This window comes from Salvelinus fontinalis, chromosome 12, assembly GCF_029448725.1.
Source record: "Salvelinus fontinalis isolate EN_2023a chromosome 12, ASM2944872v1, whole genome shotgun sequence".
Classification (NCBI taxonomy): domain Eukaryota; kingdom Metazoa; phylum Chordata; class Actinopteri; order Salmoniformes; family Salmonidae; genus Salvelinus; species Salvelinus fontinalis.
The window spans coordinates 22086484-22099309 of record NC_074676.1 but is presented as its reverse complement, the minus strand read 5'-3'; the positions used below and the strand labels follow the sequence as shown (position 1 = coordinate 22099309).

The 12826-nt window shown below is 42.0% G+C and overlaps 1 protein-coding gene across 3 annotated transcripts in view; it reads left to right on the top strand.

The window, feature by feature from the left end:
• Positions 1–7008: 7008 nt before the first annotated feature.
• The window catches only part of LOC129866978 (otogelin-like protein), a 50989-nt gene continuing 45171 nt past the window's right edge, over positions 7009–12826 (top strand). For 2 of the 3 annotated variants that reach the window (XM_055940041.1, XM_055940039.1), the window contains exons 1-4: positions 7009–7201; positions 7752–7794; positions 8160–8205; positions 8390–8468. In XM_055940041.1, coding sequence (XP_055796016.1) covers positions 7117–7201; positions 7752–7794; positions 8160–8205; positions 8390–8468 — 253 coding nt within the window. In that variant the 5' untranslated portion in view covers positions 7009–7116. The remainder of the gene's footprint in view (positions 7202–7751; positions 7795–8159; positions 8206–8389; positions 8469–12826) is intronic. The other variant, XM_055940040.1, reaches the window with a different exon arrangement.

Genomic DNA, 12826 nt, shown 5'->3' with positions numbered 1-12826 from the left:
AGTTGGAATGTAGATGTTGTCTCCTGCTGAAGTCTCAGTATGCTAACAAGCGTATAAAAAGCACTGTCACCAAACCATGAATATTCATCCATGTCCTGGCGAGGGTGACCTATGAGGGAGCAGCAGAGGTCACAAGGGACGGGACTTGGATCAGACGGACTCAACCCCCCTGGGACCTGTCCTAATGGACAGAACACACACATCCTCATACTTATGCCTCATTCGTAACCAAGTGGGAATTGGGATTTTATCACATGCGACTAGGAAAAATCCACATGAACAGATTTTTTGACACTATAATTTGTTTACAAGCATGATATCTGTACTTTTAGTTTATGGTTTACGCAGCTTGTTGGCCATTAGCCAATCAAAGTTTCTCAACAAGTTAAAAGCATGTGAATGCATCTAATTACGACTTCACAACTGATAGATTCCCTACTCCCACTTGGTTACGAACGCAACATAATACACACACATACACACAGCCAACCAGAGATGCACTCTCTCTCGTGCCCCTTTCTCTCTCTCCTTCATTTCCTCTCTCTCATCCCCCTTTTCCTGTCATACCTGTGCTCCTTGTTTCAGACTTCTGGATTAACAGAAGGTTAAAACAAAATCCAAGAAACTGCCTCATCTCCCCTCCTCTTTCCTTCTCCTGTCACCCCTTTTGTCCTCCTCCACCTCTGTTGTCATCTTCTCCTCTCTCCTCCTCCTCCTCCTCGCTCTCTCTTTCTTTTTGTTCAGAGGTGTACCTGGGAGTCCTCCCTCTCTCCACCCTGCAGCCAGACAGAACCAAAACCAGGACACACACCCAGGTAAGACTCCCTCTCTCCTCTCTCTCCCTTTTTTTCTCTCCCAGGGTGTGGTCAGTGATGGGTATTGAGGTGATGGTGGAGTTGGGTTAGAATATTGTGTTGCTGTTAGATATTTGACTGTGGATTAGGGTTAATGTCATTTCCAGTCTTGGTTGTAAATGAGGGGATATAAGAACCATATAAATACAGTATGTTTTCTTTATCTTAATCCTTTATTTAACCAGGCAGCTCTAACTTCTAACCAGGCAGGTCTAAAGAGAGTGGGTTAGAGTCTGAGTGAGAGAATTCAGCCATGATGGAATAAACAATTCTGAGACAATACACTGTGGAAGTGACTTGCCATGCACTTGTAGTACGTGCCCATTAGTAGCATAGCATGCTGGAGATAAGCAAAACAGAAAAATTACATCAAAAGTGTTTTTCTTCCTGATTAGCAACAGTGTTTGATATGATGATGTCAAAGTAATTGCGTATTACAGTAGTTGTAGACTGCTTTCATGGAATATTTGCCACCAACATGGATGATGGTTAGGAGCTGAGTGAGGCGGTTTCCCCGACTCAGATCTGAAAACATAGAAGGTTTAGGACAAACGTGAAGGGGTAGGAAGTGAATTGGGACAGTTCCTACTCTGGACAGAAACATTCTCACATCCTTTCTTTAGAGATCTCACACTCATGATGTCCTTTCTTCTGTCCCCCTCTCTCCCTCCACACCTCTCCCCCATGTGCTGTGTTGTCAGCAGGTTTGACAGGGAACAAGGTTGTGTATCCTTTGAACAGCAGGTCTTAGTGCCAGACTAGCAGAAACACAAGAGGCCATCTGACACACGCACGCACACATGCACACACACATCTATAACCACTCTATAACACATACGTCTGGATGTATCTCAAAACATGCACTTTTATGAAGTCCATGAGATGGTGGCGATCCTTTATATGGATCTAAAGTTAACAGCATGTGCTACAGATGCATGCAATGTTCCTGCCAGCTGCAGTATCCCACACTAGTTTTCTAATAACCACTGTCTATTTGAAAAGTTACAGTAATATTTGTCCAGCCCTCTGGAATGTTGCGGGACTGTGAGTTACTTTTAAATAAAACAACATGTTATTTAAACAGCCTGCCATGCCACTTTGTTTGGTATTCTAAGGGATGGGGCTGGGAAATGTAACCACTCACTCAAATTTAAATACAGAGCTAGTTTGGATGCAATAATTTACATATTTTGACAGACTCTACATGTCTCTGTGTGTCTTTATCTCTCTCTCTAGGACCTAGGTGATGACAGGCAGTCATATGGGCACACAGGAAAAGCCCAGCTCCTCCCCCTCTCCCCTGTCAATCAACCCCAATGCCACAGCAACCCCAGAACCTGGGCCTGGAGGTCACACCCCCACAAAGTTTATGAGCGAATTGCACCCCCTCCACAGTGAGTAACAACCAATCAGGGGAGGGTTTCCAGAGCCTTCAAAGCTCTAAGTTAATTGTCAGAACCAAGTTAAAGTGCCGTTAAAGTGCATAAAGTACTCAATTGATAAATAAAATATTCTCACAAGCTGGTGAAACCCTCCGGTGTTATATAAAACACTTGGTTTTGATATATTAACATTGTCTGTGTGTGCGTGTGTGTGTGTTTGTATGCTTATGTGTGTGTGTGCGCGCGCGTGTGTGCACTGCCATCCTGGGCTGTAGGAGCTCTATGCGTGGTGAGTGTGTGTCTGGTGTTGTCATACTGTTTGTGTGTGTGGAGGAAATGTCTGAAAAAGAAAGTAAAGGACACAGAGAAGGAGAAGAAGGGAAAGAACGGCTTGAACACGGACACTGAGCTGGGGGGGGGCAACTCTGAGGTACACTTACACACACACACACACACACACACACACACACACACACACACACACACACACACACACACACACACACACACACACACACACACACACACACACACACATTGCGTAATATCAACTCTCTGTGGAGGGCTGCACACAAACTTTTAATAAATAGCGTGGCGTAAAACAACAACCTCTTGAGGATCGGACCCTTTTTTTCAATTTTTGCCTAAAATGACATACCCAAATCTAACTGCCTGTAGCTCAGGCCCTGAAGCAAGGATATGCATATTCTTGGTACCATTTGAAAGGACACACTTTGAACGTTGTGGAAATGTGAAAGGAATGTAGGAGAATATAACACAATAGATCTGGTAAAAGATAATACAAAGAAAAAACAAAAACGTTCTTTTGTATTTTTTTCTACTATCGTCTTTGAAATGCAAGAGAAAGGCCATAATGTATTATTCCAGCCTAGGTGCAATTTAGATTTTGGCCACTAGATGACAACAGCGTATGTGCAAAATTTTAGACTGATCCAATGAACCATTGCTTTCTGTAAAAATGTTTGTATCAAGACTGCCCAAATGTGCCTAATTTGCTTATCAATAACTTTTCGTGTTCAAAACTGTGCACTCTCCTCAAACAATAGCATGGTATTCTTTCACTGTCATAGCTACTGTAAATGGGACAGTGCAGCTAGATTAAGAACAATTTAAGCTGTCTGCCAATATCAGATATGTCTATGTCCTGGGAAATGTTCTTCTTACTTACAACCTCATGCTAATCGCATTAGTCTACGTTAGGTCAACCGTCCCGTAGGGGACCCACCGATCCTGAACACGTTTTTTAAGCTGTGTTGGTCTGCTGCTTAGTATGTATCAGGTTTGTCTGTGTGTTTGTGTGTGTGTCCTATAGCCGCTAAAGGATGAGGGTGACACAAAGACTGGATTGACTGGCAGGGAGGAGGAGCCTAAAGAGGAAGTGAAGTTGGGCAGACTGGAGTTCTCATTGGACTACAACTTCACAGAGAACACGGTGAGAACTCCTTGTTCGATCCCTGCTCTAACACATCTGATTCTGCTAACCAATGAGGACCAGGACTGAGTAACAACATATTATTCCATCAGACACATGCTATAGCTGTGGGTCTTTTCCCTACCCTCTTTTATAGATGGTAGTAGGTATCCTGCAGGCTTATGATCTCCCAGCCATGGATGTGGGGGGAAGTTCAGACCCGTATGTTAAACTCTACCTACTACCAGACAAGAAGAGGAAGTTTGCGACTAAAGTCCACAGGAAGACACTCAACCCAACCTTCAATGAGACTTTCACCTTCAAGGTAGCTTAACCATAACGCCTAATCTCCGACCTCTGACCTCTAAACCCTAACCCTGACCCCGCATTCAAAAACATTTTTGTGTGTGTGTCTGTGTGCATGCATGCATTTGTGTGTGTGTGTGTGTGTGTATGCTGTATGTGTATGTAGGTACTGTACAGTGAGCTGGGAGGCAGGACTCTGATGACAGTGTATGACTTTGACCGTTTCTTTAAACATGACGTGATTGGAGCACTACGAGTACCAATGTGCAGCCTGGACTTCAGTCAGATGATACAGGAGTGGCGGGAGCTGAAGAAGGCAGAGAAAGAGGAGGTGCGAATGGAGAGACCAGGAGGATAGATAGAGTAAAAAAGAGAGAAGGAAGAAATATATAGGAAAGAAAGTCACAAAGCACTTACCTCTGGCACTCTCTCTCTCCAGTCAGAACAGCTGGGTGATATCTGTCTGTCTCTGAGATGTTCCTACAGCAGGGAAATTAAGCATCGTTGTCCGAGAGGCAAAAAACCTAAAGAAGATGGACGTAGAAGGACTGTCGGGTGAGCTGGGTGTGTGTTTGTGTGAGAGAGAGAAAGAGACAGCGAGAGACAGAAAGAGAGAACGTTTTTGTGTTAGGTTGATCTCTGTCTCCTCTGTAAGACCCCTATGTAAAGATCCACCTACTGCAGAATGGAAAAAGACTGAAGAAGAAGAAAACCAGCATCAAGAAGAACACTCTCAACCCTTACTACAACGAGTCCTTCAGCTTCGAGGTGCCCTTCGAACAGATAGAGGTACACTCACACCCCACCACACACACACACTCTCTCTCTCTCCCTCTCGCTGACTTATCCCTTACAATGAATTTCTTTATAATTTATCAACCCTTCGAGCAGAGGTCTGTGTTTCTCTGTGTGTAGAAGGTGCAGGTCACAGTGACAGTGTTGGACTATGATAAGATTGGGAAGAATGATGCCATCGGGAAGGTGTTTCTGGGTGGAGCCAGCAGTGGCACGGAGCTCCGTCATTGGTCAGACATGCTGGCCAACCCCCGCCGGCCCATCGCCCCCATGGCACGGCCTCAAAACTGAGGACGAAGTCAACGCTGAACTGGCTGCCAGGACATGATGTCATATTAATAGGCAGCTCTCTGTAGCAGACTGACTTTGCCCTCCTACCCACCACAGGAGGTTGGTGGCACCAAATTGGGGAGGACTAATGCGGAATCAGTGGAATGGTATCAAACACATCAAACACATGGTTTCCAGGTGTTAGATGCCATTCCATCCGCTCCCTTCCGACCATTATTATGAGCTGTCCTCCCCTCAGCAGCATCTACTGTTACCCACGTACGCACTCCAAAATACCTGATACCCATCCACCACTCATGAACCCTCATCAGCAATCCCACTCCTTAACCTCCCAATACTTCACTGGTATGCAACCCTATCAAGCCTTACTAACCTTCTAACAATACCACCACTCGTGCCACCCCAAACCCCCTCCTCTACTGTTTAAAGTATTTAAGACGCATTATGTATCCAGAACATTAACATGTATATCATGATAATACTATTAAACATGTACATTATACTATGTTATAAAACATTCAGAGATTTCTGCTCGTGTCCATTTTCAATCATATCAGATAGGCATACATCAATGGCCAGCAGAGGGAGTCCAAGTCTTACACACACACACACACACACACAGACACACACAGACACACACAGACACACACACACACACACACACACACACACACACACACACACACACACACACACACACACACACACACACACACACACACACACACACACAAAAACACACACATATACAATCTCATTTATCATTTTATTAAAGTTAAATTACTGTCTCTAAAGTAAGACTATATTTGTAATCATAAGTAGGCCCTACAGTCAATTAATTTGTTGGATTTGTGTCCTAAACTCAGAGAATCTCTCTAACTTGCAGGTAGCCCACTATTCTCCTGTGGATACTGCAATCAAGGATCCTTGGAACATCCATACCCATACTCTAACCTTAACCCCTACCATACCCTTAACCTTAACCATAACTCTTACCTAACCATAACCCTTACCTAACCCTAAACTTACTTTAACCATTTTAAATGTCAACTTCAATGGAGTAGGGACAGTGGTGGAAAAAGTACCCAATTGTCATACTTAAGTAAAAGTAAAGTTACCTTCATAGAAAATGACTTTAGTAAAAGTCAGTCACCCAGTGAAATACTACTTGAGAAAAAGTCCCCCAAAAAAATGGTTTTAAATATACAGTACCAGTCAAAAGTTTGGACACACCTACTCATTCCAGGGGTTTTCTTTATTTTTACCTTTTTCTACATTGTAGAATAATAGTGAAGACATCAAAACTATGAAATAACACATACAGAGTCATGTAGTACCCAAAAAAGTGTTAAACAAATCAAAATTTATTTTATATTTGAGATTCTTCAAAGTAGTGACCCTTTGCCTTGATGACAGCTTTGCACACTCTTACCATTCTCTCAACCAGCTTCACCTGGCTTTTCCAACAATCTTGAATCTTGTTCCCTATTAAAATATGTTTTGATTTGTTTAACACTTTTTTGGTTACTACATGATTCCATATGTGTTATTTCATAGTTTTGATGTCTTCACTATTATTCTTCAATGTAGAAAATAGTAAAAATAAAGAAAACCCTTTGGATGAGTAGGTGTGTCCAACCATGGATGTTCTTTTGATAAGTGTGTGAATTGGACTAGTTTCCTGTCCTTCTAAACATTCAAAATGTAAAGAGGGATTTTGGGTGTGAAGAAAAATGTATGGAGTAAAAAGTACATTATTTTATTTAGGAATGTAGTGAAGTAAAAGTAAAAGTTGTCAAAAATATAAATAGTAAAGTACAGATTTCCCCCAAAACTACTTTAGTGCTTTAAAGTACTTTTACTTAAGTACTTTACCCCCCCCCCCCCACACACACACACACACACACACACCTGAACTCGTGCACTCGTCATCCATCCGAGGGGCACGCTCAACTATGTGCGCGTGGACGTGAACCGCGGGAAGTCCGCTAACGAACAGAGATCCTCCTCTACTCTCCGGTCTGTCCTGTGAAATGTTCCGTTAACCTCCGGGTGGATGAGCTCTGAGATGAACGGTCCACGTAGAGTAATACTGGTTCTTCTTTCGTGGTGTTCAGTTCTCCAGCTGCTGACAGCACACGGTGAGTCTCCCAGCGTCACACGCGCATCATATCAAAATGCATAACTTAGATGAGTACTATAACCTTTACTGTTTCAACATAAACGTTTGACGTTCTAAGAGTGATTCCAAAAATATCAAAGAGAGAGCAGAAAACTAGCACCAGTGTGGTATGCGCGAGATATTTTGAAAAGTATATTTTGCTGTTTTAACCTTAGGAAATATCGGGTGATAGGCAAATTGTACTGTTCACGTTTGAAATGTGGGTTTCAACCCCCCGCAGTGACATCGTTATGGCCTTGGGGAAATATGATTGACACATGTTTTCCGTTGGAAAGGAATACATTAGAGCCGATACTGTCTTGTAAATCATTCAGAGGTGTAGCCTAAATTGTTGCTGTTCAATAATGTGTCCCAGTGACCCTAAATTCTAATGTTTAAATTAATACATTTGATATGTTTTGTCGACTTGTGGTATATATGTGATGATATTTTATGTGTTGTGATAGTGCAATGAAGTAATAATTTTGATGGTGTGTGAGGTTTTACTGATGGTTTTTTGTTGTGTTCAGCAGCTCAGAGCCAACTGACAGAGACAGACAGTAGACTACAGAGGTGAGAGAGGAGAGGAAGCGAGAAACATTCATAATCTCAGGGGATTCATTACGTCAATGTCATGGCTAAACTGATGTGTGTGCGTGTTTTGTTTGGATGTATTCAAGTGGTCAAAAGTGCACTTAACTTCAGTTTGCATGTTTCTCCTCATAATGAATGTATATCTCCCTGTGCTGTGTGCTGTGTGTGTGTGTCCTGTGTGTGTGTGTGTGTGTGTGTGTGTGTGTGTGTGTGTGTGTGTGTGTGTGTGTGTGTGTGTGTGTGTGTGTGTGTGTGTGTGTGTGTGTGTGTGTGCGTGCGTGCGTGCGTGCGTGCGTGCGTGCGTGCGTGCGTGCGTGCGTGCGTGTGTGTGTGCGTGCGTGCAGGAGGGCTAATGCACTGCGGAGGAAACGGGATCTCCTAGGGGAGGAGGTAGGCACACTACACCTAAGAGAAGCAGATGAGGTCAGGGCATACACACACAACACCCTGACTAGCACAAAGACACCTTTGTAGGACACACACACATACACAACTACACACAGGGGTAGAGATACACATTTACTACACATGTTTGTGCATGTGTGTGTGATCATCAGTGTTCTCTCCTCTCCAGACATTCAGTCCTCTTCTCTCTGAAGCAACTCTCCCTCGCAGTGTTCTACACAATTACACCGCCCGCGATGCCTCCTCAGGTACACACACACACGCACGCACACACACACGCATGCACACACACACACACACACACACACACACACACACACACACACACACACACACACACACACACACACACACACACACACACACACACACACACACACACACACACACAGGTCCTAAAGTGCCTTCAGAAAGTATTCACACCCCTTGAATTTAAAATTGATAGCATTTTGATTTTCTGTCACTGGCTAGACACAAACCTCATAATGTCAAAGTGTAATTACTGTATGCTTTTAGACATTTTTACAAATGAATTCAAAATGAAAAGCTGAAATGTCTTGAGTCAATAAGTATTCTATCCCTTTATTATGGCAAGCTTAAATAAGTTCAGGAGTAAAAATGTGCTTCTTCGGGATCGGTGTCCAACAGGACGGTTGAGCTAACGTAGGCTAATGCGATTAGCATGAGGTTGAAATTAACAAGAGAATTTCCCAGGACGACTTGGACATATCTGATATTGGCAGAAAGCTTAAATTCTTGGTAATCTAACTGCACTGTCCAATTTACAGTAGCTGTTACAGTAAAGGATTCCATGCTATTGTTTGAGGAGAGTGCACAGTTTTGAACATGAAAAGTTATTATTAATAAACAAATTAGGCACATTTGGGCAGTCTTGATTTAAAAAAATTAACAGAAATGCAATGGTTCATTGGATCAGTCTAAAACTTTGCACATACACTGCTGTCATCTAGTGGCCAAAATCTAAATTGCACCTGGGCTGGAATAATACATGATGGCCTTTCTCTTGCATTTCAAAGACGATGATAGGAAAAAATACAAAAGACCGGTTTTGTTTTTTCTTTGTATTATCTTTTACCAGATCTATTGTGTTATATTATCCTACATTCCTTTCACGATTCCACAAAGTTCAAAGTGTTTCCTTTCAAATGGTACCAAGAATATGCCTATCCTTGCTTCAGGGCCTGAGATACAGATAGTTAGATTAGGGTATGTCATATTAGGTGAAAATTAAAAAAAGGTGTGGATACTTAAGAAGTTCAAGTCACATAATAGGTTGCATGCAGTGAAGGCTCCTCAAAGGAGGAAGGGGAGGACCATCCTCCTCAGTGAATTTCATTTAAAAAAAAAATAGTGAAACGTAAAAAAATTATCCTTTTTAGATAAAACTATGCTAAATACACTGCTCAAAAAAATAAAGGGAACACTTAAACAACACAATGTAACTCAAAGTCAATCACACTTCTGTGAAATCAAACTGTCCACTTAGGAAGCAACACTGATTGACAATAAATTTCACATGCTGTTGTGCAAATGGTATATTCAAAAGGTGGAAATTATAGGCAATTAGTAAGACACCCCCAAAAAGGGAATGGTTCTGCAGGTGGTGACCACACACCACTTCTCAGTTCCTATGCTTCCTGGCTGATGTTTTGGTCACTTTTGAATGCTGGCGGTGCTTTCACTCTAGTGGTAGCATGAGACGGAGTCTACAACCCACACAAGTGGCTCAGGTAGTGTAGCTCATCCAGGATGGCACATCAATGCGAGCTGTGGCAAAAAGGTTTTGGTCCTGCTGCTTGGTTGTTGCCCTCCTACGGCCTCCTCCACGTCTCCTGATGTACTGGCCTGTCTCCTGGTAGCGCCTCCATGCTCTGGACACTACGCTGACAGACACAACAAACCTTTTTGCCACAGTACAAATTACCTTGACTAGCCTGTACCCCCGCACATTGACTCGGTACCGGTACCTCCTGTTTGTAGCCTCGTTATTTTTATTTTATTGTGTTACTTTATTTGTTATTTTTTTAACTTTAGTTTATTTAGTTTTATATTTTCTTAACTCTATTTCTTGAACAGCATTGTTGGTTAAGGGCTTGTAATTAAGCATTTCCCAGTAAGGTCTACACCTGCATGTGACAAATACAATTTGATTTGATTTAATGAGTAAAAATAGATGAGTAAAAAAAAAGCAGACCTTGAATATTCCTTTGAGCATGGTGAAGTTATTAATTACACTTTTGATGGTGTATCAATACACCCAGTCACCACAAAGATACAGGCATCCTTCCTAACTCAGTTGACAGAGAGGAAGGAAACAGCTCAGGAATTTCACCATGAAGCCAATGGTGACTTTAAAACAGTTACTGAGATTAATGGCTGTGATACAGTTGAAGTCGGAAGTTTACATACACCTTAGCCAAATACATTTAAACTCAGTTTTTCACAATTGCTGACATTTAATCCTAGTAAGAATTCCCTGTCTTAGGTCAGTTAGGATCACTACTTTATTTAAAAAATGTGAAATGTCAGAATAATAGTAGAGACAATGATTTATTTCAGCTTTTATTTCTTTCATCACATTCCCAGTGTGTCAGAAGTTTACATACACTCAATAAGTATTTGGTAGCATTGCCTTGAAATTATTTAACTTGGGTCAAATGTTTGGGGTAGCCTTCCACAAGCTTCCCACAATAAGTTGGTTGAATTTTGGCCCATTCCTCCTGACAGAGCTGGTGTAACTGAGTCAGGTTTGTAGGCCTCCTTGCTCGTACACACTTTTTCAGTTCAGCCCACAAATGTTCTATAGGATTGAGGTCAAGGCTTTGTGATGGCCACTCCAATACCTTGACTTTGTTGTCCTTAAGCCATTTTGCCACAACTTTGGAAGTATGCTTGGGGTCATTGTCCATGGACCTCCCCCTTTTTCCTCCAAACATAACGATGGTCATTATGGCCAAACAGTTCTATTTTTGTTTCATCAGACCAGAGGACATTTCTCCAAAAAGTACAATCTTTGTCCACATGTGCAGTTGCAAACCGTAGTCTGGCTTTCTTATGGCGGTTTTGGAGCAGTGGCTTCTTCCTTGCTGAGCGGCCTTTCAGGTCATGTTGATATAAGACTCATTTTACTGTGGATATAGATACTTTTGCACCTGTTTCCTCCAGCATCTTCACAAGGTCCTTTGCTGTTGTTCTGGGATTGATTTGCACTTTTCGCACCAGAGTACGTTCATCTCTAGGAGACTGAACGCGTCTCCTTCCTGAGCGGTAGGACGGCTGCATGGTCCCATGGTGTTTATACTTGCGTACTATTGTTTGTACAGATGAATGTGGTACCTTCAGGCGTTTGGAAATTGCTCCAAAGCATGAACCAGACTTGTGGAGGTCTCCAATTTTGTTTTCTGAGGTCTTGGCTGATTTCTTTTGATTTTCCCATGATGTCAAGCAAAGAGGCACTGAGTTTGAAGATAGACCTTGAAATTCATCCACAGGTACACCTCCAATTGACTCAAATGATGTCAATTTGCCTATCAGAAGCTTCTAAAGCCATGACATAATTTTCTGGAATTTTCTAAGCTGTTTAAAGGCACAGTCAACTTAGTGTATGTAAACTTCTGACCCACTGGAATTGTGATACAGTGAATTATAAGTGAAATAATCTGTCTGTAAACAATTGTTGGAAAAATGACTTGTGTCATGCACAAAGTAGATGTCCTAACCGACTTGCCAAAACTATAGTTTATTAACAAGAAATTTGTGGATTGCTTGAAAAACGAGTTTTAATGACTCCAACCTAAGTGTATGTAAACTTCCGACTTCAACTGTATGAAGGTATGAAACTCATGACTCCATTCTATGAGCACCACAATTACTGTCTGTTTCTCCTTGTGAAAGCCAAACACTGTAAGACCGTATTTTATAACTTAGCTAGTCGTGTTGGCAATTTGAATAAGCTTTCAAATTATGCCCACCTGACCCATTTCGTGGTTCATAATTGACCGTTTTTGGATTCCGTAAAACAACAACAGTAATTGTGTGATGGGGGGATGCAGGGATGTGTTACAAAAAAAAAAACACGTTTGCTTGCTTCAGTTCCTCAACAACACAGCTAAGAGAGCTCAAAAAGCACCTAATTGTCAATGGTGTGTACGGGAGGCAAAGTCAGGTGCAGGAGAGCAGAGTGTAGTGAACAGGCACACTTTAATTCCGTTCCACAAAGTACAGCTCATAAAAACAATAACGTGCCAAAAACACGGAACATGGCAAAAGTAAAACGCCCGATAATAATCCACGTCACAAACAAACAATTACACACAAAGACATGATGGGAAACAGAGGGCTAAATGCATGTAGAATGATTAGGGAATGAAAACCAGGTGTGTATGGGACAAGACTGTCACGATCTTGGAAATGAGCGGATCAAGGCGCAGCGTGAGTATAGTTCCACATATTTATATAAGTGAAACTAACAAAACAAAATAACAAAACTTTCAAAGACCGTGAGGACGTAGTGCCCAAACACACTAACAAACAATCAATATCCCACAAAACACAGGTGGGGAAATAGCTACCTAAATATGATCCC